Source organism: Trifolium pratense, linkage group LG2 (genome assembly GCF_020283565.1).
Source record: "Trifolium pratense cultivar HEN17-A07 linkage group LG2, ARS_RC_1.1, whole genome shotgun sequence".
Taxonomy (NCBI): Eukaryota; Viridiplantae; Streptophyta; class Magnoliopsida; order Fabales; family Fabaceae; genus Trifolium; species Trifolium pratense.
Window position 1 is genome coordinate 56,280,688 of NC_060060.1, and position 27,096 is coordinate 56,307,783.

The 27,096-nt window shown below is 33.3% G+C and overlaps 5 protein-coding genes across 10 annotated transcripts; 4 read left to right on the forward strand and 1 right to left on the reverse strand.

The window, feature by feature from the left end:
- Positions 1 to 3,577: 3,577 nt before the first annotated feature.
- On the reverse strand, positions 3,578 to 6,901 carry LOC123911429. Its single transcript, XM_045962836.1, has 3 exons — positions 6,578 to 6,901; positions 6,428 to 6,501; positions 3,578 to 3,979 (listed from the first exon to the last, which is right to left on the reverse strand). Exons 1-3 carry the CDS (start codon positions 6,794 to 6,796, stop codon positions 3,889 to 3,891), a joined length of 384 nt encoding a protein of 127 aa, XP_045818792.1. The 5' UTR covers positions 6,797 to 6,901; the 3' UTR covers positions 3,578 to 3,888.
- A 6,406-nt stretch (positions 6,902 to 13,307) lies between these two features.
- On the forward strand, positions 13,308 to 15,125 carry LOC123904998 (protein FAR1-RELATED SEQUENCE 5-like). Its single transcript, XM_045954599.1, has 2 exons — positions 13,308 to 13,519; positions 13,849 to 15,125. The coding sequence occupies exons 1-2, from the start codon at positions 13,486 to 13,488 to the stop codon at positions 15,123 to 15,125; spliced, it is 1,311 nt and encodes a 436-aa protein (XP_045810555.1). The 5' UTR covers positions 13,308 to 13,485.
- A 1,235-nt stretch (positions 15,126 to 16,360) lies between these two features.
- On the forward strand, positions 16,361 to 19,372 carry LOC123908762 (putative pentatricopeptide repeat-containing protein At1g12700, mitochondrial). 5 transcript variants are annotated; one of them, XR_006809684.1, is made up of 4 exons: positions 16,361 to 17,987; positions 18,086 to 18,716; positions 18,797 to 18,874; positions 18,953 to 19,372. XR_006809684.1 is itself a non-coding variant. In XM_045959483.1 (2 exons), exons 1-2 carry the CDS (start codon positions 16,361 to 16,363, stop codon positions 18,130 to 18,132), a joined length of 1,674 nt encoding a protein of 557 aa, XP_045815439.1. In that variant the 3' UTR covers positions 18,133 to 19,372. The 5 variants fall into 5 exon arrangements, 1 of the variants encoding a protein (XP_045815439.1); XR_006809682.1 differs by having other exon boundaries at positions 18,086 to 18,874; XR_006809683.1 differs by having other exon boundaries at positions 18,797 to 19,372.
- A 2,227-nt stretch (positions 19,373 to 21,599) lies between these two features.
- On the forward strand, positions 21,600 to 26,241 carry LOC123908764 (myosin-binding protein 3-like). Of its 2 annotated transcripts, none has more exons than XM_045959486.1 (5): positions 21,600 to 22,860; positions 22,966 to 23,172; positions 23,827 to 23,925; positions 24,047 to 25,392; positions 26,044 to 26,241. In XM_045959486.1, exons 1-4 carry the CDS (start codon positions 21,600 to 21,602, stop codon positions 24,064 to 24,066), a joined length of 1,587 nt encoding a protein of 528 aa, XP_045815442.1. In that variant the 3' UTR covers positions 24,067 to 25,392; positions 26,044 to 26,241. The 2 variants fall into 2 exon arrangements, with proteins under 2 accessions (XP_045815442.1, XP_045815443.1); XM_045959487.1 differs by having other exon boundaries at positions 23,830 to 23,925.
- Positions 24,213 to 25,385, forward strand: LOC123904999 (myosin-binding protein 3-like). The gene has a single exon (XM_045954600.1). The coding sequence runs from the start codon at positions 24,213 to 24,215 to the stop codon at positions 25,383 to 25,385; it is 1,173 nt and encodes a 390-aa protein (XP_045810556.1).
- Positions 26,242 to 27,096: the final 855 nt, after the last annotated feature.

Consider the following 27,096-nt stretch of genomic DNA (forward strand, 5'->3'; position numbering starts at 1 on the left):
CGTCTTGTTGTGGTGTTCGTTTGATTGAATTGGCAGATCAACCTCGCTCAACTACTGATTCACACGATGATTAAGTTCGTCAACGATGCAGATACGGAGACATAAGTATTCTGGTTACTTTAATTTTATCACATTATTTGTAGGCATGAGTATGCCGTTTTATGCTATTAACTTGGATGCTGTGAGTTTGTTCGCAGATTCATTATTTTCATTTTTAGCGGTATTGAATTTGTACTTGAATCTGATTTACTCTATCAATTTGAATGAATGAATATCTTTTATTTTAGTAAAAAAAAATAATAGAAAATGTGTATATTTCAAGAGAAAAAATTGATTTACATTTTTTTTGACAAAAAGAATCTTATATCATTTCATTATTCAAAATAAAAGTAATAGAATGAGGTAATAACTCAGAACTATAGCAACTAGACCAAAAAATGGCCGCTCTAGCAAACGTGTGGGCAGCCATATTTGCTTGTCGCTTGATAAACTTAACCACAAAGTTTGATTTACCGTTAATAACAAATTATTGTGTAAATTAATATAAATCATATAATTGATTTGAATGATAATGCAGAACAAATCATGAAATTACAAAATTAAATATGCATTATTTTTTATTAAATGATTATATTAACTAGAATTAATCATTTTTTTTAACTAGAATTAATCTTATAATACGTTTTACTTGTGCATAAACATGTTCTCATCTTTTGTAAAAAAGAAAAAGATGTTTTTTTGACAAACAAAAGCTCAAAACATTTTATTAATCAATAACGTTTCAATACAAAAAGATATGGCCGCCTTAATGAGCGTGTGAGCAAATAGAAAACAAATAACTTTACCATGGTTCAAATAGAAAACAATTTCCTTATACCGTCATGAAATGTTAAAAATGTAATGAAAAACTAGGAGTAATGAAAAGATAAGAAAGAAAATAAATCTTTTACCATCACGAAAGGTTAATTTAATAATGATAGTAAAGAGGAAACATTTATCCATCCTTACGATAAGACACATAGCCAAAAGATAATTTGTGTCTTTTAAACTAACAATTCATGCCTAATTTTTTTATAAATCCTACGTGGACTTATATTTTTACTCATATTAATACTCATTATTTATAATAATTATTTATACGGGATATATATTTCTAATCATATAATAATAAGCGTGTTTATTTTTTTATAATTTCTACACAAAAATTAATATCCTTGAAAATTTGAATGGGGTCTTAGAAAAGGAACAAAGAAAAAATCTCAAGAGTATTTTATATTTAGGGACGGAGGTATTAATTTTTATGGAGACCTATATTTATATCCATATATTAATTAAACACAGCCGTTTATTTTCTACAATTTCAACGAGAGCATATATTTCTGCTCATATATTACGAGGACCTATATTTCAACTCATATATTAATATGCATGCCTACTTTTTATAATTTTAGCAGAGACTTATATATTTTTTACTCATGTATTAAGACGCATGCCTATTTTTTTCTATAATAGTAATTTTTACGTACGGAGACTTATATTTCTACTCATATATTAAGATATGTTTCTATTTTTTTATAATTTTTACAGGGACTTATATTTCTACTCATATATTACAAGTATATATTTTTTATAATTTCTACGGGGCATTTTTTTACTCATATATTAAGACGCATGCCTATTTTTTATAGTAGTAATTTTTACTGAGATCTATATTTCTACTCATATATTAACGTGTTTCTATTTTTTTATAATTTTTATGGGGACCTATATTTATAATCATATAATAATACTACGCGTATCTATTTTTTTGTACTAGTATTTAATAATTGTTAAAGTTTTATAAAGGGTTTTATAAGTTGATGAATGCGAAAAAATATTAAATTATTTTTAGGAGAAGATATGGCTATATAAAGAGATTAAGTCATTCTATTTTTTACATGCAAAGAGGAAACAATATGGCTAAAACTCTCAAATTTGTTTATGCTATAATTCTATTTCTTTTCTTATTTTTTGTCGCAACGGAAGCCGGTACAGGTAAGTCATTTGTTCGATCATCCTTTTCCTTCTTTACTTTGTACTTACCACCTAATCTGTTATGATTTAATTACTAACTTTATTTTATTAATTATCATTTTCTTATTACAGAACTTGTAGAATGTGAAAAAGATAGTGATTGTCCAATATCTTGGCACGAGTTTTTTCACAATAAGTGCTATCTTAATAAATGTAAATGGGTTTTCAGGTTTCCTTGATTCTATGAGTTTCACACCAAGGAGAATGAGATTGTGTGCTATCAAATTAAATGTTATGTGTAGTATACCTTAAGATACAATATTCCATTAGTTGTCATTTATTTATTTATTTATTGTAATGCCACCCAATAATGTTTTCTTAATTTCCCTTTGTATATATGTATCATGTTCATGTATATGTATATTGTGTGTCAAAAAAATAAAATAAAGAAACTAGTACGTATAAATTTTGTATTCTAAGATGATGGTAAGGTTGCATAAAAAAAATGATGGTAAGGCAATAGAGAGTATTATTTAGATTATTTAGGTTGCATAAAAAAATGTTGAAAAATATATATTTTTCTTACTTCAAAGCCTATAATTTTTTTAATGCCATAATTTATACTTATCATTTTCAAACACTTCAATTTATCTTTCATTTACCTATTAATTAAACTTATCTTGTAATTTCTAAAATTTATCATTCTAGCTACATGATGATTGAAAAAATTTTAGAATAGATCGGAGCTAGAATAATACAAATAATATAAAATAAATTTGTTGAAAAGAATAATAACTATTAGATTAGATGAACCTTTCAACTAAGTAGCATATACTTACTATAACCTAAATCGATATAGTAACAAAAAAAATATATCTATATATATATCCCTCACGTCAACGACAACCACAATATACATGATTATTATCTCTTCCTCTTATTAGAAATCCACACCATAGAAGTACATGCAAAAAATAGAAGAAACACATTCTCTACCTAACGAATGTTATGCAATATACTTATGTTACATAAATATTTTTTAAGGTGGTGATTTATCTTATGTTACATAAATTTCTTTTAAATATGCAAAAATGATTTTATCATTGTTTTAGTGAAATCGGTTATAGACTTAGAAGAGAAACTCGGTATATTTTTCAAAGTTGAGGAATGAAAAAATAGTCGAAAAATAATTAATTCATTAGTCAGAGAAAGATTGTTCTTGACAAAATTATTTTAGGCATTCGGTTTATAGTGAAATTCTTCTGCGAGCAAAATGCGTCGTCAAGAGGAAGCTTGGGGTGAAAGTCATCATGACATTTTGTGATGCACAGTGATGTGTGTAAGAGTCGATTTGATGGGCAGGTGATGAATTTAAGAGATATTTAGTAAAGGTTTAGTTGAACTAGTGCGTTTAATCTGCTAAACAAATAGGAGAATACACTAGACTATCTTGTTCTATCTTGCACTGTTATGTTTAGTATTTACTATTTTGCGAATCAAACATTCGGCACTAAGTTTAGCGGCCAGAAGCTAGTAAACAGGAAAAACTAATGACATCTGCATCTTCAAAAGAACAAATTTGTGAGCTTTTATACGGTTTGTAACGCATTAAAAGCTGCTACTATTCAATGGAAGCAAAATACCATCTCAAAAATTTCTCATACATATTTATCTTTTAATGCTAAGAACTTAAAACCAACAATCGGATAGCTTAATCCTTCAAAAACAAAAAAAATCGGATAGCTTAAGGAAGAAGGAAGTAGAACATTACTACCAAACAACCTATTCCATCAGCTAACAATCAAAAGAAAGATCTAAATTACGGGTGGCTCTACCCGCCAACTAACATACAGCGCTTCATCACAAACAAATTAATCAGATTGTGCCATTCTGTCCACCATTATTTTCGTGGTGTGGTTTCCCACTGCAACAGTAGAAATGTGGAAGCCTGACACGACCACAACCCCTGCAGAAGTGAAGTTATTAATCACATATGAAGTTCTGAACCAGAAAAATACATGAATTTAATTTGTCAATCTTATAGCAATAATAGACTCATAGTTTCATACAATACTTAATAAACTAATCAATGTATGTCGTGTATACAATAGACATGCTTTTGAATTTGTTCGTGCAACCGAGTAATAAATCCTTCTCAGGAAGGTAGTCAAATCCCATGAATCACCCCTTTTTCTTTTTCTCTTTTGTCATCAACAAGCTAGGAAGAAAAAGAAGGATTGAATTTTAACCTTCCTAGAATTATGCACATATATGATTTTCATAGAATCTAATAGATAAATCATTTTCAACCCCAACACAATATGACTATGAAATATATGTACAGTTAAGCTTTCACAATTTCAGAACAAGGCCTACTTAAGACAAAAGACACATATAGCAGAGCTAAGTTTGTTAAAGAGAAACCGAAAGCAATAAATGAAACGTGTTATGTTGTGAAGAAAAACAAAACTGAGTTAAGCATAAGCTACAATGAATATGTGCTAATGGACCGAGTCCAACAAATGTGCACTTTTTATAATAAAAATGAGCAAAACCATTAAAATATCATAAATCCTACACACACATCGATAACGTTTTTCTTTTGATGGACTGTCAAACTCATGTAGAAAAATAAATTGATTTGTGTTGTTCTCTTACGGCATCTATTTAAATTCAATTTTTCAAGCTATTTTTTTTTATATCAGAGAGGGCTAAAAGCCCGGAAAAAAGAGAACTACAAAGAAATCAATAGAGGAACAGACATCCCCATACTATCAGCAAATAACAAGTGACTGACTTGAGTCGGCCGAGACTCGTAATAACAAATACCCGCACCCAAAGAACATCCAAGATTTGCTAAAGCATCTACACTTTGGATGGCTTCACGATACGAATGTCGCACCACAACTTCCCAATCCAACTCCATAAGAGCCCGTATTTTTGTCACCAACGCTCTACCCATAGGACTACCCTCTTGGTTGCTATTTAAAATATTAGCCACCATGAGAGAGTCTACATTTACCTCCACAGCTCTAAAACCCAACCTTCTAACATACTTCAAGCCTTCAAACACTCCCCAAAGTTCCTCCAAATACGCATTACACCTTCCAATACACTTCGCGAAACCACACAACCACTCTCCATCGCTGCCCCTTATGATACCACCACAACCGGCTATCCCATTATCCTTACAAGAACCATCTGAGTTCAACTTTACCCACCCATTCGGCAGTGGCTTCCAGCCAATCAAAACCAACTCACGTTGAGATTCCACTATTATTCTATTAAAATTCATAGCATGCTTATAGTCTCACAGTAGCTTAGATATATGATCTGCTAGAAATAAAAGCCTTTGAAATGTATCATAGTGCATCTCTTTATTCCTCCAATGCCACAAACAATGACAAGCCATGGCCCAATAATCAGCTACATTGCTATTCCCTCCGACATCCGTAGTCATATTAAAATAAATCCAGCTCTTCAAATCTCCCAAAAAGAATTTATCTCTCAGACTCATATTCACAACATTTAACCAAAGTGGCATAACTAGAGGGCAATCTCTCAAAGCATGTAAAGTATCGTCAATAATATTACCACAATAACTACAGCTTGAGCTTCCAAATCCCATTCTACTTTTATTGTAATTCATAAGAAGTCTATCGTGTGGCAGTACCCAAATAAAATGTCGAACTCTTTCCGGAACAGTCAAATTCCAAATTCTCTTCCAGCCACCCCCGTCATTACAAGGCCGGTGCTCACACAAATATTGATACAGGCAAGCTACAGAAAATTTACCTGCTATTTCAGCAAAGTAAATGCGTGCATCTGATCCTGCAGTGTCAGGAGGCACAGGGAGCCAACTATTCAACAAAGTCCAATTCCATTCTCCATTACTATCCACCAGATCGGATACCTTGGCATGCTGTAGTAAGTCTAGGCTCTATCCAAGCACGAGACCAAGCATCCACCAACTGTCCATCACCCAAAGACCAATAGCAAAATTCGTTCAAATTGGGCCATAAATTTGTAGTAATAGCTTTCCAGAGACTCGAATCAGTCGGTCTCGCAACAGGTTGTTCTATATTCACGTTGCGATTGTATTTCCCCCATAAATTCTCAAGCTATTTTAATCAAACAAAAAACTTTCAAAATTCTTTTTTTTTTGAAGATGCTAAAGTAGTCCACCCAAATTGGTACGAGAGAGAATCAAACCTGAGACCTTAAGGAGGAGCACACTCCCAGTCCCAAGCCAATACCACTAGACCAAACCAAGTGGGTTCCTCTACATATTATTACTATTTACTATACATAAACTTATTTGTTTTCTCAAGTGTTATACATAAACTAGAACTAGACCAATCCAAGTGCTATTTACTATATATTGACTGTAAACAAACAAGCTGCTAAAGCTTACTTGCATAGGACAAGCACAGGAACAGGTTTGAGAGCTTTTGGTCCATTTCTTATTCCTCTTTTATGAGGAGAAGTCTGAAAAACAAAAATTAATTAATCAACATAATTTGTCCTTAAAACATTCATCAAAGTAGTTATGGAGATACCTTACCTTCCGTTTTGGGACAGCCATGAGCTCCAAAGAGCCACCAAAACAGAAACTATTCAACCCATGGTAAATGCTCCCAGCTAAAGGAGGAGATTGAGATTGAGAATGAGGAACGGAATGAATCAACCTATTCAACCCTAAAATGCTATCAAATTTCCTTCTAGCCTCCCTTAGAATTGCGATTCGCATTGTCATTGCAGGATTGAATCTGCAGAACGTCATTCTAGCCCCAAACTCCGCCAAAACTAAATTCAAGCTCCTGCTTTTTTCTTTTTATCGCCGCGCTTTTTTTTACCATACAGAAACAGTATCTATCTAGGTTTTGAGTTTTTTTTTTTTTTTTTTTACAAAATCATTTTGCTATTTAAGTACCAGATGGTCAAATTTTTTATATTAGTCAAAATTCTGCCACTTGTGCAGTCAAAATGTCCATAAATAGACTCTGTCAGTTTAGACTTTAGAAAATCTCACCTCTCCCACTTCTCTTCTTCTTGATCTTTTGTTACAAAATTTAGTTAGTTTTTTTTTTTTGTCATTTCATGTATAAACGATTGTATAGTCTATCATCGTCTACTCATGTTATTTAGTCATCATGGTTGACAATGGTATGCATGTTAATCAACGATGAACTTTTTGTGTCCAAATTGAAAAGTTGCGACTAACCGAAACATCTTTTATCAAAGTGGATAATGGAACTTCCCAAATAAAATTTTGCTATATGTCAACCTAAGAAATATTTATCATCAATAAAAGAAATATATAAACATTAAAGTAAACACTGAACAGAAGGGTTCAGTGGGATGTTTTAGAGTAATGACCACATAGGGCAATAGGGTTTTAAAGGCACACTTTTTTATTTATTTAATTTAATGTGTGTATGTGCATGTACTCACGTGTGCGTGCGTGCGTCCGTGTATGTTAAAATAAATATATAAAATAATTATTATTACTATAATTTTAAAATAAATTTAGACTCTTATGATATTGATAGTGAAATATATTTGAAGAATTAAAAATTATCAGAGAGATTCTAACAATTAAATCTATTTGGTGAAACTTTTCGATATTGATATAATCTTTAACTCTTCTTTCATATTATATATCTATAATTATATAACTTATAAAAAAAATGGTGCACCAAAATTATAACTTGCATAAGTCCAAAATCAGAGAAATAATCACGGTCGTTGTCTAAACCGACAACCAGAGAATATCACTATGTGAAAATTGTTACAATACATAGACTATCCTCGACCTTCCCTCAGCCCCCAATACACCACACTCTCCAAAACAAATATATAACTACTTCTCACAACATTCTAACAAAAGAGTACAAGAGAAAAACAAAAAGTCAAATATAAGCTTAAAGTGCTACTGACTGGTGCATCTAAAAACAAAGAACTTAGGTCCAATATGTAGCCTTGATTTTCCCCTTGCTTCACCACTCTAAGCGATGTGGGACACTGAGACTTCTCCGATAACTATTTTTTAACCTCATTCTTTATTTAAGAAACTAGACGATGTGAGACTTGACAATCAACCTCAACATTACTAACCTCTATTGTTATAAACTTTCTCCTGTCCTTAATACAAGAGAAATCTTACTTTTTATATTTATTGGAAATCTAATGTGTCTAGTCAATAATATAGACTAGATACATTGAATTTTCAATGAATGTAAAATGTAAAATTTCTCTTATATTAAGGATCGGATAAAGTATTTTTGTGTTAAGAATATAGTACTCTTATATAGAAAATAAAGAGAAAACATAGCTCTTATTTTCTTCCTGTATATGTAAGAGTATACATACTAGGTTTCTATTATTGGCATGCAATTGGTTCTCTATATATTGATCATAATGAATGTATTAGTCTTTACTTGTACTAGGGGTGCAGCCGCGCGCAGGTATGGAAAATGAAAGAATCAAATTTCATTTTCTTTGCTGAAAAATTTTCATTTTCTGATAACTTGCTCATCTACTCTTACTATTACTAGCTTAATTGAAAAAAAAAAAAAAAAAAAAAGAGAAACTAATATACGTAAATATGTAGGCTAGTAATTTTACAAGAAGACGTTTCCTATAAATCATTTGCACTAATATAACTCTAAAAGCTTCGTCCTGTTAAAGATAAGATAATTCTTTTATGACAATGATAAATTACATCTAAGAATATATCATTTTTTTTTTCTTGACGCGGAATATATCATATATAGGAGGACAAATGTAGTATTAACTTTGACCTTTTAAGTTTTTTTTTTTTTTTTGAACTGCCTTTGGCCTTTTAAGTGGATATCATTATCTAATGAAATAATTCGGTGATTTCTAGCTTAATATTTAAGACTCATTAATAAGCTATGAACAAGGTTTTGAATTGCGGTCCGCATCCGTAATTGCGACCGCAATGTTGTTGATGTGGTAAGTTCCGCAACCGCATCGTACCACAATTGCATTGTGATTTTAATTCACGTGTATGGTATGGCCGCATTGTAACCGCAACAAACGATTTTGACTATATTCGTTTGATTTTTCTCAAAAAAAGTAAAATTTATGAAACTCAAATTTTGGTTGTTCATCCCTAATCCCATCTTTTAGTCTCAAACCAACTAAAATGGTTGACATGATGGAAAATGAAGATGATGAGGAAATACAAAGTCGGATATAGAGAACATTACAATTAAAATATATCAAGTGAAGGAAGAATTGATGTCGATATTAAGTAAAATTATCGGTAAGCACGGATATATTGCTAAAAATTGCATGTCAGAGTCGATGGAAATCCGTTCAGCATTGTTGGAAATGGTCTGTGGAATCATATCAGAGTTTAAAAAGAATGATCTAGCAAAAATCAAAATGCCTTGAATCAGTGTTTTAAGAACTGGGCCGAAGGTTGAACCGGTGTGGCCACCAGTTCAAGGGTCAACCGGTCAGACCGGTTCAACCGTTATAGAACCGTTTATATTGAACCGTTCACATCTTTTCGTATTTCATAGCTAATAAACAAATTATCAGTCACAAAATAACAAATACTTAGACATAAATTAACAAACTAATAAAATACTTATACATAATTTTTTTTTTTGATGAAAAATACTTATACATAAATTGATAACAAATACTAGACATAAAATATAAAAACATCATAATTCATGCTAATAATTAGATGCATAAAATAAATATGAATAACCACAATAAAAAAAGTAATACATTTTTTTTTTCACATGACCCAACAACATACCAGAAAACCAAATAAGCCCAATAGGACCTCTTACTTTAACTCTAATTATAAAAATAGCCATAATATTCTTATCTGCAAAAACACAAAGCAGCCGTTCCTTTTCTTTCCAATCTCTTCAAGCAACACCAGTACATGTTTATGCAATTGTTTTGAATCTCTCTTATATTTCTACAATTGACTCAACAATGTTACATCTTTTTACTTCTCTCCCTACATCTAAATCTATCTTGTTTCATTACCTATTTATTTTTTTCATATTCATTGTCACTGCTTTCTTTCTTTCAATTAACACTTAAAAAAAATACCAGCTATTTTGTCATCAACTCAAATCATTCAATCTAACTAGGTAATTTGAAAGAGTGATTGAAAATCAAAAGAATTGGGCGAGAGAAGTGAGAATATGCCTAAAAATTTATAAAAATTAAAATTTGGTGTTGAAAGATTGAAATTGGGGTTTTTGGTTTTGGTGTTTATGTTAGTTAATAGGATAACAGGATTAGCAATTGGGGTTTTTGGTTTCCGTGAAAAGTACAGAAAAATAGGGGAGAAAAGTGATTTTTGCATTTTTTTTTTTTAAAAAAAGATTCCGAATCGGCAGGTTTTTTAAAACTGCCCCCGGTTCAACGGTTTGAACGGTTCAAGGCTGTTCGATCCGTTCCAAACGGTTTTTTCCCGGTTTTGCAGACTGCCGATTCTTACAACATTGCCTTGAATAGCAAGATTGTTGTTGTTGATGGAATTAAAAAAATGAATGTGGAAGTTGAATGGCTTCACATTAGGCTAGTTGAGGTACAAGAATAGGACAAGTGTGAATAGTTTTACTCTCATTTGGGTCCATCATTAAGGCTCTGTTTGGTAAAATTAAGTTATAAGCTAGCTGATAGCTGAAAAGCTAGCTTATAGCTGATAGCTGAAAAGCTACCTGATTGAAATTAAAGTGTTTGGTAAAATTAGCTTTTTAAATGATTGATAAATATAAAAAGACATAAAAGGATATTTATATGTAGTGGGTAGTTTTTGTTTTAGTGGGTAGTTTTTTATTTTATAAAAAATAATAAAATTAAATTAAAGGCTAAAAATGGAAAAAAACTGTAAAAAGCTATAAGCTATAAGCTCAAACGCTACTTGAAATAGCATCTCAAAAAAAGCTATAAGCTCGTGAGAAAAGCTTTTTACCAAACACTTTTATTTTTTTCAAACAAGCTTATAAGATAGTCCAATAAGCTATAAACTAGCTTATTGGACTTACCAAACACACCCTAAATCGTGTGCGCGTGAATGCAAGGGTGCGTGCGTGCGTCTCTTATAACAAAATGTGGGAGTAAGTTTATATACTTCGCACATAGAAGACTCAAAATACTAATTAGCTGGATTTGTCCATTGGACATGAGACATTTTTGCATGTCATTATTATAATATATGGAACCACTATTATAAAATAACTTCATTAATATTACAAATAACATTAATATTACAAATAATAATTGTTGTTGTGTTGATATCATTATACTTGAGACATAATAACAATGTATATTGTCTATTTTAAATTCAAAATGTTGACACTCTTTATTTTTAGACCTTTGAGTGTTTAACAACAACAAAAAAATTTAAATGGAATAACTCATTTTGTCATTTTTCAAAATGTTACTAATGTAATCATTTTTTCAAGGGTAAATATTTACCCCATGCAAAGTAGCCGAATTTTGTGTTATCCACAGCAAAATAAAATTTTTGGATTCCCCCTCATAAAGTCAAGATTCCTTCAATATACCCCCCTCAATGGCCAACTAGATATGAAATCTTAATTTTTAATGATGTGGCACTCTCATTATGACGTGGTGCTTAGGTGGCATTAAAAATTAATATTTCATATCTAGTTGGCCGTTGAGAGAGTAATTGAAGGAATCTTGACTAGGGTTGGTAGGAAAATCCAAACCCGATAGACCCAATCGAACCAAAACCCAAGTCAACGGGCGAAACCGGAGTTGACTGGGTTTGGGTTCGGGTGGTACCCGAATATATGGGTGTGGGTTTGGGTAGTATCAAACCCACACCCGAAACCCATTCACCCACCCATTTACATATTAAATTACCTATTTACCCCTATATATTTTGCTCCATTTTAAGTTTTTGAATGTTGTACTGGTGCATGTTGTAGTGATGATAACATTTGATGAATTGTTTATTTAAAAAAAAACTATTTTGAAATTTACAAACTATATTACCAAATTATGCTACATTTTGCATTTTATCAAATATAGTTCAGGTCAGGTTTGAGCAGATAATCAATTATGGATGTTTTTGTTACGAGTTTCGGGTTTGGGTGAAAAAACCCGAACCCAGCGGGTGCCGGTATGGGTTTCATTTTCCCACCCGAAGAACATTTGGGTTTGGGTTTTGGTGGCACCCGAATATATGGGTTAAGTTTGGGTAGTATCAAACCCGCACCCATGGGCACTCATTGTCATCCCTAATCTTGACTTTGCGAAAGGGGAATCCAAAATTTTTATTTTGCAGGGGGTAACACAAAATTCGGCTACGGGGGGTAAAAGCTTATTTACCCTCTTTTCAATCGATGACAATGAGTAAGGAAGAAAGCAATGAACAAAAAGAATAGGAAGAAAGTTTTTTTATGAAGGACTATATATAAGCTCTGTTTGGTAAAAATAACAGATAACTGATAGTTTATAGTTGATGAATGATGATTTATATCTGATTATGATTAATTAAGGGATACCATATGTAGTATGTATAGCTAGCAGTCTCTTTCTCTCCTCTTCATTTTTTTTAATGGTAAAATATATATTAAAATTAAAAAAAATCGAGTTACAACAAATCTAAATAGGGAAAATACAAAAAATATTAAGAACCCCAAAGAAAAGAAAAGAGATACATGAATCCAATTAAGCTTTTTTTAACTAGTACATTTCTTAATTCTGATCACTCACATTGAATTTTGAATAACAACAAACACATTATTGCTATACCAGTATTGCCATAGGAATATTGCTTGCATATTTAACATTAAATACTTCTCTTTTTAGTATTTGAGTTCAATTGTAAGAATCAGGCCTACTGAGATTGCTATATTAGTAGATATGTTGAATGGTTTATATAAATCTATATTCAAAATAATAGTTTTGGTAGATATGTTGAATTATTCTTTGATTTAACTTCATCTACAATCTTAAGCATTTTCATTTTTTCTCTAAAAAGAATGTAAATTAAATAACTAAATAAAAGGAAAAAGAAAGATCAATACATAGCATTCAATTGCATTAAGCATAGCATCATGATCTTTAACCTTTTTTCGAAAACGACTTCACAAGAATATTACATCCTTCTTGCATCTTGTTATTGACATTGTGTTGGGAAGTTTTCTCTCCCGACCCCCCCCAATTCTTTTATACCCCTCGAAAATCCAATTTTGCCCCTTGCGGTATAAAAAATTTTTGCCAAACGACTTCGGTTTTTAGAAACCGCAGGCCTAGGACTTCGGTTAATATAACCCGATCGCTGAAAGACTTCGGTGAACGTTAACCGAAGTGTTTCTGTATATAAATACTCTGCTGTCACTTCTTATTATTCACAAAACGAGAATTTAAAAAGGTTACGGAAAGAAGATCGATTTTTGACGCATTTGAGGCTTGAAATCAAGATTGAAGCATCATCTAATGGATTCAAGACGCACCAAAGCACAAAACTCAGGTAACCACCGATTTAAATTCGTTTTTTCTTGCGTTCATAGGCTCTGTTTTCGCAGGTGTTCTGACAGTAACCCTTCGGGGAATATAAACCGAAGTCAAGTTATGTGACCTTCGGTTATACGAACCGAAATGTTGACCCTCTGCGTTAGGCTTAGGCTTGGCTTGACTTGACTTCATATTGACTTATAAACTGTACTTCATATTGACTTGGCTTTATTTTGGCTTCATATTGACTTCATAGTGTGTCCTATGTGTTTAATTAGTGTTGTAATAGGATTGTAAATATTATGTGTGGTTGATTGATTGTTTTTTCATTTGCGTATGCTGTAGTTACGGAAGGCGAAATTAACGAAGTTGTCGAAGTTAGGCGACCTGTTGTGCTTGGCCTTTTTGCAACGGCCATTGTTCCATCTGGTCAACCAAGAAGTCCTCCTAATGTGCCGCAGCCGATAGAAATTGACACGTCGTCTCATTTTGCGACTGATAGGGAAGAGAACGACAGAGATGAGTTGATCAAATGGGCTCGAAGCGTGTCGCAAAGTTTAAGGTTCGCAATTATAGTTAGGCGATCCGATTCGGGCGAGAAGAGAAAGGCTCAATTGGTGTTAGAGTGTGAACGTAGTGGGAAGTATGTTCCAGCCAAGAAGAAGTTGAAATCCGATACCTCCGGAACAAGAAAATGCGAATGTCCTTTCCGACTCCGTGGGTATTACAACAAGGCAACAAAACTATGGCGTTTGACTGTTGTCAACGGTATGCATAACCACGAGTTGGACAAAGGGCTTGAAGGGCATCTCGTGGCGGGGCGTTTGAAACCGCAAGAGAAGGAATTTATGGACGAGATGACAAGGAATGCGGTCGCTCCAAAAAACATATTGTCCACATTAAAGGAGAGAGATCCGGAAAACAAGACCTATGCAAAGCAAGTGTACAACGCTCGTCATAGGTACAGAGTTAAAATGAGGGCGTCCATGACTGAGATGCAACACTTATGTAAGAAGCTTGATGATAACAAGTACTACTACAAGTATCGGACGGTTGTTGAAGATGGAGTAGAACATCTTCAAGATATATTCTTTGCACATCCGAGGTCCATAACTTTATTGAACTCTTTTCATACTGTGCTGATGATGGACTCCACATACAAAACCAGCAAGTACAAAATGCCGCTGTTTGAGATAGTCGGATTCACTTCGACCGAGAAAAAATTCAACGTTGCTTTTGCCTGGCTCAGTAACGAAAAGGAAGACAACTTTATATGGGCTCTGCAACAACTACGTTGTTTGTTAAGGCGTGAGACAAATTTGCCGAAGGTTATCTTGACGGATCGAGATTTAGCTTTGATGAATGCTATTCCGGCTGTGTTTCCAGAAGCGGCGGCGTTGGTTTGTCGGTTCCATGTTAAGAAGAATGTGAGGACCAAGGCAGCCGAGCTGGTCAAGGTGAGGGATGGGGAAAAGGTCAAGGCGGCGGACATGAGGGAAAGAGTCTGTTTGGCGTTCGAGGATGTGTTAGATTCGTCTACTGAGAATATTATCATGATCTTTAACCTTTTTTCGAAAACGACTTCACAAGAATATTACATCCTTCTTGCATCTTGTTATTGACATTGTGTTGGCTTCTTCAAATTGTAGAATTCTAAAAGAGCATATATAAATGGAAAAAGGAAGGAAGAATGGAGATCAAGAAGAGTAAGGAAAAAATAATGACTAAGAACATGAAGAGTAAAATTCAGCTCTTTTAGAGTCTTATGGATATTGAGTAACCCAATGTGTGGCCGATCTCCCGCAGCAAATATGAAATTAACCACTAATCTGGACTTGACTCCGGCCACATTCTTTAACCATTCTGTTACCATCTATCAAATTTCGCATAGAATTCGCCTCCTTCCACTTCCCAACAAAGTTATACAAATTAGCCATTAATACACAACTCGCAGAACTTTTTGAACTATCGCCTAATAACTTGGCAGCTGCAAGCTCTCCCAGCTCAACATTGCCATGGATCCTACAAGCACTAAGCAGTGGACCCAAAGCTTGGGCTTGGACTTCCGGTGGACCCAAAGCATCGCCTAATAGTTATTTGTAATTAAAAAAATCACTTTTATAAGTTGTATCCAAACAAACTAAAGATTATTTTATTTAAAAAAAAGTGATTTTTATTATAATAAACAAACACAATGTAAATTCAACTTTTCTAAAAATCTCTAAAAACTAATCTCTAAATTATTTTACATCAAAATCACTATTTTTTTAATCTGTAACAAACGCACCCATCAAAATTTTGGTAGATAGGGATCCCATAAAAACTTCTTTCGAGCAATGGGCAAAACTTGGTCATTTCTCAAGAACAATAGTTAAGGGACCCGATACTACTACTTGGATCTGGAACCTACATGCTGATGCTCATGATTTCGATAGCCATACTAGTGATTTAGAGGAGCATTCAATGATTATGTGTTCGCCGGAACCAAAACTACCGAAAAAATTAATAAATTTATAATTTAATCAAAATATAAATTTTAATATATAAATAATAATAATAATAATAATAATAATAATAATAATAATAATAAAAATATTATTCTAATAAGCTAAAATGTTTTTTTAATGTACTGCAATCTAAATTATTTAACTAAATATACTTATAAATTATTTTTGGCCAATTCTATGCAGAGAAATACTTTAGGCCGGGCTTCCCACTTCTACACTTGGATAAGCCTCACCGTGAAAACCCCTACACATTGAGATTAAATTATCATTCATTCAAGATTTCAATCACATTGTCATAACATTATTCATTTAAGATTAATCGATTTTCATTTTAAACCAAACAAACAACAATGTCGTATGTTGCTTCTTCTCCTAATTTTCAAAAACTCCAAAACCCTAAATTCATTCGCTTCTTCTCCTCTTCACCTAAAAGCCTATACTCTCAATTCCACAACCAAAATAAAGACGAACAAAATCTCGTTTGCTTATTCAATCAATTGCTACTTCAAAACAATCCATCCATCTTCCGATTTAACAAAATTTTAGGTTCCTTTGTTAAGCTAAATCAATACTCCACTGTTGTTTCACTTCATCGACAGATGGAATTAAATGGAATTTCCTCAGATTTTGTCACTTCCAACATATTGATCAATTGTTTTTCACAATTAGGTCAAATCTCTCTTTCCTTTTCTGTATTTGCCAACATTCTCAAAAAGGGTTTTCATCCAGATGCCATAACCTTTAATACACTCATCAAGGGTCTCTGTCTCAAAGGTCAGATCCATAAAGCATTCAACTTTCATGATAAGGTCGTAGCGCAGGGATTCCGGTTAGATCAAGTTAGTTATGGGACCTTGATCAATGGGTTATGTAAACTTGGACAAACAAGAACAGCCCTACAACTGCTGAGACGAGTTGATGAGAAACTGCTTCAACCTACTGTGGTAATGTACAATGCAATTATTGATAGTATGTGCAAGGATAAACTTGTTAATCATGCTTTTCATTTATATTCTGAAATGATTGCTAAGAGAATTTCTCCTGATGTTTTCACTTACAATACTTTAATTAATGGCTTTTGCATCGTGGGTAGGTTAAAACAAGCAATTCATTTGTTTAATAAAATGATATCGGAAAACATCAACCATAATATTTATACCTTTAATACGTTGGTTGATGCATTTTGTAAGGAAGGAAAAGTGAAAGAAGCTAAAAATGTGTTTGCTATCATGATCAGAAAAGGTGTTAAACCTGATATTGTTACTTATAACTCTTTAATGGATGGATATTGCTTACTTAAAGAAATTAACAAGTCCAGTGGTATATTCAACACTATGGCTCAGATGGGAGTGGTTCCTGATGTTCAATGCTACAATATCATGATTAATGGATTTTGTAAGATTAAAATGGTAGATGAAGCCATGAATCTCTTCAATGAAATGCTTTGTAGAAAAATTATTCCTGATACGATAACTTACAGTTCCCTTATTGATGGTTTGTGCAAATCGGGAAGAATCTCATATGCTTTGGAGCTTGTCGATGAGATGTATGATAGAGGTCAACCACCTGATATAATTACTTACAATTCTATATTGGATGCTTTGTGCAAAAACCACCATGTTGACAAGGCAATTGCTTTATTAACAAAAATTAAAGATATGGGTATTCAACCAAACATGTGCACATATAATATTCTTATTGATGGATTGTGTAAAGGTGGAAGATTGAATGACGCTCAAAAGGTTTTTGAGGATCTTCTGGTCAAAGGCTACAATCTTGATGTCTATACATATACTGCTATGATCCATGGGTTTTGTAAAAATGGGTTTCTTGATGAAGCATTGGCCATACTATCAAAACTGAAAGACAATAGTTGCATTCCAAATGCCGCAACGTATGAAATTATTATCCGTTCTCTATTTGATAACGATGAAAATGATAAGGCGGAGAAACTTCTTCGTGAAATGATTTCAAGAGGTCTGTTGTAAGACTAAAACTAGGTATGATATTTGTCTACTGTACATTATTATTTTGAATTTGTGTTTCAGCATTGTTTCATCATTTCATTTATGTAGTTGCTTCACCCAATGGAAAGAAGGGTTTTGTTATCTCTTTTGGCTAAGTGTGTTTATATTTCCCGACTACTTGATCGGCATGTTCCAACTTGGAGAAATTGGTAGGATATGAAAATTATTAATGTCATAAGAGTGTTGTTGGGTTCAATTTGTACTAATTGTATTACACTTGCTCTAGCCAATGTTTTTTTTATCAACAATAGCTAATATCTAGAAACTTTATATAGTCAAAATTTCATTTCAATACAGAAGTAGAATACATGTGATATCTAAGGGAATTGGATCATGGATACAGGTCTAGAGACTGAAAGCAAACTTGTTATGGCTTGGGAAATATAATATCTTGTTATTCCTTGCATTATCATGACCAAAGAAGTAACTAGTTATGGCTTGGTTTGTGAGTTTAATACTTGAAATGATTATGTGTGTGGCTTGTAATGAAATTATTAGCTGAAACGTTTCTCTGCAATATCTGTTTTGCTGCAAAATTCTAATGTCTGCACTTTTTGGACAGAATTTATTGTTCTTAATTGGGCTTAAGAAGATGTGTTGGTCGTAGGAAACTGGGTTAATTAAGATTTGTTCTGTTGAGCCTATCTTAGGGATACTAAATTGAATTGGGACAGAACAAGTAAGCTTATTATTATTTTTCTTTTTAATACTTATACTTCTGCATTATAGTTCTAATCTTACGAAGCTTATCTGTTTTAGAATGATAAGCTTAAGGTTGAGTTTCTAAGACCTGAACTGTAAACAACAGACATAAGTTTGGCTTTGCCCTTAAGCGAAGTAAGCTGAAAATGACTTTAATTGCTCTTGTGGTTACATTAAATTACTGTCTAATGAGTAACTAAGGCCTCATTGCAGCTGCATAATCTACTCAAATATGCATTAAAGACTAATATTGAGAACTGGAATGGTCTTCAAGTTGTTTGGTCACTAGGCTTAGAGTTTTAAACTTGCATGCAGAAGGAGGGAGCATGATTCTATTTTCTACATAACTGCTGGTGCTGCAGTTTTGGATGATAATTTATCTTAAATTTTGGTTTGGAGTTTTTTAATATTTTAGAATGATATGGTTAGAAAAAATATTCCTAATGTTGTAACGTACAGTTCCCTTATTTTAGAATTATATGGTTGGTTTAAACTGCTGCCACATTCCTGCTTTTAGTATAAAGCCAAGCCTAGTGGCTGTTACAGAGGTCAGGAACCTGTACGAATATTTCAGGGATTTACAAATGAATTCAAAGTTATACAAGTAGTTATTTGATGTTGTTTCTTGCATTACTATCGTGTAGATCAAGGTTATGAACTTTTTTTCTTATTTCATTTGGTTCCTTATCTAAGTTTCTATGGTTTGTCCTCTCTATGGTTGCTTCTACTGTGATGCTTGGTTTGAGGCCAGAAGATCAGAACAATCCATTTGGTCAGTTTGGCCCTGTCAAGCATGTATAGGACACAGTTTTTACCTTATCATGTAAAAATATTTATCTATCATTTGAAGTCCAAAACCTTTAATCAAATTCTGCAGGAGAAAGGAGTTGGAGCTAGTGCAACCTCCTCCCTGTCAGTACCAAAGAATCGATGCGGATTTCAAATCATCAATAGTAAAGTACACATTTTTTACCTTATCATGTTAAAATATTTATACAAATTATAGTGGAGGTGTTTACTTTTTGTGTTGTCTGCCAACAATCGAAGTCATTTTTAACATCATCACAAAATATTTAAACCTCAAACAACAAAAACAGTGTTGGTAGCATTTGGATCATATGTTTGCGGAGAAAATAGTTATTAAAAAACACTCGAGACTCTCTAGATGCGGTTTTGTATTTTGCACTTTTGTTTTTTGACACATTGTTTTTAAACTTGCACATTGACACACATTGTTTCTTTCAAATTATCAAACACTATGGCAGTATGGCTCAGATGGGTCATGGGAGTGGCTCCTAACGTTCGGAGCTACACTATCGTGATTAATGGATTTTGTAAGATTAAAATGGTAGATGAAGCCATTAATCTCTTCAATGAAATGCATAGCAGAAAAATTATTCCTAATGCGGTATCGTACACTGCTCTTATTGATGGATCGTGTAATGTTGGAAGACTAGAGGATGCACTAGAGATTTTCAAAGATCTTTTGGTCAAAGGCTACAATCTAAATGTCTATACATATACCGTTATAATCAAGGGATTTTGCAAAACGGGAATGTTTGACGAAGCATTGACCGTGCTATCAAAATGGAAGACATTGGTTGCATTCTGAATGCTAAAGCTTATGAAACAGTTATTTCTTCCCTCCTTAAAAAAGGTGAAAATTGTAAAGCATAGAAGCTTTCTTCGTGAAATGATTGCAAGAGATCTACTGTATGATCAAGATGTTAGAAATAAAGTTTTAATCCTTCTACTGAAGTCTACCAGGAACAAATAGGTTATCATTTTTTTCCCTACATTGCATTGCATTTATCCTTTGGATTTGTGTGTCTGCCCTTCCTTCTGACCATCTTAATAGAACTAATCTTGCAATTTCTGATAAATTTTGAAAACATTTTCCAAATGCTGAAGCATTGATGTTGGGTTGCACTTCAAAATTCCAGTGCCCAAGTCTGGGAACAATGATTTCAGTCCCCAAAAGTTAAAAAATCTAAGCACTGTCTTGATAGGTTGGACATTTATTGTTTGCTGATGTCATTGAAATTTGTTTCTTCATAACCAATCATGGAAGCATTGTCCTTTCAGTTCACGTTGCTATTTTGTTGTCTGCCATTATGTGCAAGACTTTAAATTCTGCTCAAGTTACTTTGGCAGCTGATTCTGTTGTTATTATTTTAGCTTCAGAATCATATTTTCAGTAATAAAATGGATTGCTTTTGGTTCATATTTAGCTAGTAGGGTTCCCTCCTTCTTTTAAAGTAGTTTTCCATGTTCTGTCAATTTTATCTGTTTGAATATATATGTAAGTATCTATCCAAATGGTCGATGTCACAAGAAATTCTGTTTTGTAAGTATCTTTTATAGCAAGTCTCCTTTTTGGAGGACATGAAATTGAAAGATGGTTTAGCATTATGATTCTTCTCATGCTTAGTTGTTTTAGACTACCATGATGATAGTTGGTTTGTGTAGATACTTATCCTTTTATATAAGCATGATGTGTTGATTAGGTTCTGGTATCAACACACTATATTTACTGAATATGTATATGTATGTCTCTTTATTATTAATAATCATGTCGAGCTATGAAACAACCAAAGATAAATATACCACTGGTAAGATCCACTTTATCCTAAAGTTAATTATTGATTCTCCATAACATTACTGTTACAGTGACAGAATCACTTCCATTCCATGTTTCTCTGACCCTTCTTCTTTTGCCAATTACAAAGCCTTTTCTTTTCAACCTGTTTTGTTTTCTTTTATGTACTATTGAAAACTTGAATCAACATAAACATAAAAACCATAAAACCAAATTACAAGAATCAACATTGTTTGTTTGTCTTGAAAGTTGCAAAAATCAATGGCTACTAACAAGTTTGCAACCATGTTACATAGAAAAACCAACAACAAAATAGTTGTAATTCTAGTTTATGCATTTCTTGAATGGATCTTAATATTACTCCTTCTTCTAAACTCTTTGTTCAGTTATTTCATCACAAAATTTGCCAAATTCTTTGGCCTTAAACCACCTTGTATTTTCTGTTCAAGGCTTGATCATGTTTTACAGCCAGAGAATAGCACTGATCTTGTTTGTGAGACTCATGCAGCTGAGATTTCAAACCTTGGTTACTGCTCAAATCATCAAAGATTATCAGAAGTGAAAAGCATGTGTGAAAATTGTTTGGCTTCTAGGCCAAATCATCATGAAGTTGAGAATTTATTTGGTTTGAGACATAAGATTGGTTTTATTTCATTGGCGAGTCCTGAAAAACATGACGAAAATGGTGAGAGTTTAAATAGGTGTTCTTGCTGCAATGAGTGCTTGAAAAACCAATTTTACCCTCCTTGGGATGATAGAAACTATCTAAGCAAAGGTTGTCTCATTGTTGTATCAATTGAAGATGATGATAAAGAAAGTGATAAGTATCTTGAATTTGAGATAAACAATGGACAAGAACATGTTCATGATCATGATCATGATGATGAGGTATCAGATGAGCATCAGATACTTTTTGATATTGAAAGTTTTATACTTAGAGAAGTGGCTGAGGATCGATCGAGTTCGGTTTCAAACTTGAACTCTGATGAAAAGGATGCAGAAAAAGATGATCCAAGTGTTGCTGATTCTCCTATTATGCAGGTTTCACATTGTCAAGATAGATCGCTTGAAATCATCAATAAGCACTTTGAAAAGAAAGATGATCCAAGTGGTGCTGATAATTTTATTCATCCATTTTCTGATACTCCTATTATGAAGCTTTCACACTTGGAAGATAGATCAATTGAAATCATCAGTATGAACTTTGAGAATTATGTAGCTTGTGGCGACGACCGGTTGACACCTGTTAAGTTAATAGACTCTATCACTTGTGTAGATTTTGAATCATGCAAATTGATTGAGGATCCGAAGGAGGGGAAGCAGATGATTCAAACTTTTGCAAGTGAGTTACCAGTTGAGCCGCGGCCGAGTATCTTAGAAGGGGAAGTTTTACTCTCAATGGATGAGAATGTAGTTCAAACTTTGGAAGTTGAAGGGTTAAATCAGATTTCAGTAGTTCAAACTTCTGTGAATGATGATAATAGTATTGAAGCAGTCACAGAAGAACCAGATAATGCACAAGGTACAGAAAAATTGCTTGATTTATAGTTTTTTGGCACTTTAAAACAAAATGCATAATATGCTTCTATTGGGGACTAAAAATTGACATGTTTTTGGTTTCATGCAGTTGATCTTTTTCGATCTCAAGAACCGATCTGTTCGTATGAATGCACAGAAGAAGATGAATCTGAATCAAGTGATGATGATGATGCTGAAGCTCAAAATGCCTTTGAAAAATTCATTTCTCAGAATAAGCTAAGTATGTCTCGCAGTTTATCGAATGATGAGAAAAGTTTAGAAGCAGATATGGAAGAACAAGAAAATACTTCAGCAGGTAAAAAGACATTGCATGAAATGTGTTGTTTCATGTCTCTTATTATGCTAGTTCAATATTAATTGTGATCATATATTTGCATAAAATAACTTAATTTATCATACTTAGGTACCGTTTGGCCTAGCTTTTTTTCCTCTTCTTTTGAGCTTATGCAAGCAGTTTATGCAATAAAAATTAGGTTTTATGTTATTTTATAAGTTCATACTAGTCAAAATTGTATTTTTATAAGCTATTTTATCATAAACTACCTTGAAAAACTTATAATAATACATAAAAATTGCATAAGCTGTTTGCATAAGCTCAAAAGAAGAGGAAAAAAAGCTAGGCCAAACAGCTTATCACATGTACTAGCATAAGCATAAGCATAAGCATTTATGAGACTATTTGGGAAAGGTTATGGAAACAGCTTATCACATGTATATAAGCTGTTTTCAGCTTATTTCCATAAGCTTTTCAGGATAGCGAAAACATCTTATAGCTTATATATGAAAATAGTTTGACTTTATTTTTTCTTTTGTTATAAAAATAGCTTATACATAAGCACTTATATGATAAGGGTTTGTGTTATAAGTGTTTAATTAAGCTGTTTATACAAATAGTCTTGAACATTCATAATTTCAGCATTTGCTCACACATCTAATCTGTCTCCATCAGAAGAAGATCAATCCATACCAGAAGATCAATCTTCTACAAGTGATGATGACATTGAAGTTCCTAATTCATTTGATGAATTCATTGCAAATAACAATCTATGTGAGTTTTTCATCTAGTACTAATTTTGCATTATCAAATTATGACGCATTCAATTCTAGAACAAAGACAAATTTTTCCTTTTTCAATACCTCTAAACTGAAATTGAGCTACAACAATGCAGATACCGATAAATCGGTGTAAACGATAATGAAATTGCTGAGAAAACAACATCATTTGAAAATGTGGAGGAGGAAACAATCCATCAATCATCAAAATGCCCAGAAACATGTGAAGTAGAAGAAGATAAACTTCCTGAAACTCCTACTTCAGCAGATGCAATGCTCTACATGCATAGGAAATTGATGCTGTATGAGAAAAGAGAATCAGGAGCAGAAGAATCTGTGGATGGTAGTGTTGCAAGTGAGGTTGAATCCGGTGATCCGGTGTTAACAATCGACCGGCTAAAAACAGCACTAAAAAACGAACAAAGAGCTCTCAGTGTTATATATCAAGAACTAGAAGAAGAGAGAAGTGCATCAGCCATAGCTACAAATCAAACAATGGCAATGATTACAAGGCTGCAGGAAGAAAAAGCAGCAATGCAGATGGAAGCATTGCAATACCAAAGAATGATGGAAGAACAGGCGGAATATGATCAAGAAGCTTTACAGCTTTTGAACGATTTAATGACGAAAAGAGAGCGAGAGAAGCAAGAACTTGAAAAAGAATTGGAAGAGTATAGGGAAAAAGTTATGGAATATGAAGCAAAAGAGAAACTAAGTTTGTTGAGAAGAATGAAAGATGGAAGTGTAAGAAGTAGAGACTCTTCTTGTTCTTGTTGCAACACCGGATACACTGATGAATTATCGATCGATCTTAACAATGAAGAAAAGGAAGACGATAACAATGAAAATGCTGATGATTCAGTTTCTAAGTTGGAAGAGATGGCATTAGATTGTTTAAAACATGTAAGTGAACTTGATAGTACTTTAGAAGAATTTGAGGAAGAAAAAGCTTCTATTTTAGATCAACTCAAAGCATTAGAGGAAAAGATAGTTTCATTGGAAGATGGTGAAGAGTTTCTTGAAGAGAGTTCATCAAGATATGGTGACAAAGAAGACTATTCTAATGGTTGCTTGGCAAAGAAGTTACTTCCATATTTAGATGAAGCTGACAATGAAAATGATGAAGAAGCATTTGCATATGACAGAGAATTGGAGAATGGATCAAATGATATGCAAAACACAGTTCCAATAATAAGTGAAATGGATAGCATGAAAGTGTGTATTGAAGAAGAAGTTGATCGCGTTTACGACAGGTTACAAGCTCTTGAAACAGATAGAGAGTTTCTACAACATTGTATGGGATCCATACAAAATGGTGGTGATGAAGGAAAAGATTTGCTTCAAGAAATCTTGCAACATCTTCGTGATCTTAAGAATGTTGAACTACGCCTTAAGGATCTCGACAATGATCCATCCAGTATAGTTATGTTGCATTCACCAAGCAAAGACTTGTAAGCATAAGGTATATGCATTTACCTTAAAGTATGCTTAAATAACACAATACTACTCCTACTACTTTTTAAACAAAAACTCACCACTTTCATTTGTTATCTATTTATCATTCTCCTCCCCTGTGGTTTGTTTAAGTGAAACACACATCGCCTCTAGTTTGAGTTGCCAAATCGGTCCGCACGGCTGACTAACCAGTAACCATAGCCAAGCGGGCCAAAAAACCAGATTGGGTGGGGCCAATCGATGGATTCTTTGAATCACGTATTTAGCGGCCCAATCGAGCCTAATAAGCTGGGCCGGGCCAAATTCGGATTTTTAACAAGTAAACAGTTTCAATTATCCCATAAATATAAAAGGGACCCAAGTCCATTGGGCCAGTCGGGTCGGGCCAAATTGGCCCAAATATTTTAGGCATGTAATTAAAGAGACTGGTCCAGCTTAATGCACAGTCCTTTGGGTCGCCCCTAAATTTACAGCTCTACATCTAATTGAGGGGAGATGATTGTTAAACGGGTGAATGCCGGTATTTTTTTTATTATAAAATAATAAAGGGTGTATGTGTTATTTAGACAAATTTAAGGGAGATGAGTGCAATTTTTTATCTTAGCATCAATGCTTCATAATAGGAAGATATTTGACATTTCATTGCATTACATTGCAGCTTGCTATGTTGGAGGTGATCATGATGAAAATACACATGTAGGATTTCAGAGAGTCAATTCTCAAAGTGCTTCATGTAGAAGCATGCTAACCAAAAGTTATTTCTAGTGTCATGTAATGTAATGGTTTGTTGAATTGGTGATGTGCATACTACAAATTTAAAGTATTTGTTCATTTATATTATGACAGGATTGATTTATGATATATACTCTCTTGTTGAAATACTATTTACTTTCCTTCTACTATTGTTTTGGTATACTAAGAAATTCCCCATTGTTTGGAAAGAAATATTCATTTTCCTTCTGTTGATTGTATATATCTTTGTATTTATTATCTGATTCTGTTTTTATTACGATCCTTTTATTATGGGATTATGTTTACCTAGCCTCTTGTATATATAGACTTGTAATTCTCTTATGAATATACAGTGAAATATTCAGATTTAAGTTGGTACCAGAGCACTCTGGTTTAACCCTTTATTTTCTATTTCTCAGTTTTTATTTTTTTTAGGGTTTCAGCCGCCGGGAGCGCTGACCCAGTAACCCTCCTTTTTTTTCCTTCTATTTCTTAGTTTTGATTTTTTTGGGTTCCAGCCGCCGAGAGCGCTGACCCAGTAACCCTCCTTTTTTTTTTCCCCCTCTATTTCTCAGTGTTGATTTTTAGGGTTTCAGCCGCCGTGAGCGCTGACCCAGTGACCCGAATCTGTCTATTTTTTTTGTTGTGTTTCATCATGGAAAAAGGGAGTGAAACCAAGTCTGAAAAGAAGAGTTTAATTTCTTTTGCCTTTTCTGGAACTCCTACCATCACATCACAGAAGTTGAATGGGAAGAATTATTTGGACTGGCGTAATGCGGTGGAAATATGGTTTCTAGGTCAAGCATTGTTTGACCATCTTGAGAAGAAGGCAGATGATATTGTTGCCTCTAAAAGGGAAGAGTGGAAACAAGCTGATTTTCAGTTGTTGGCATTATTGTTTCAGTCCATTGAACCAAATTTGATGGTTCACTTCCGTCCGTATAGAACATGTCATGAGGTTTGGAAGAAGGCACAAACA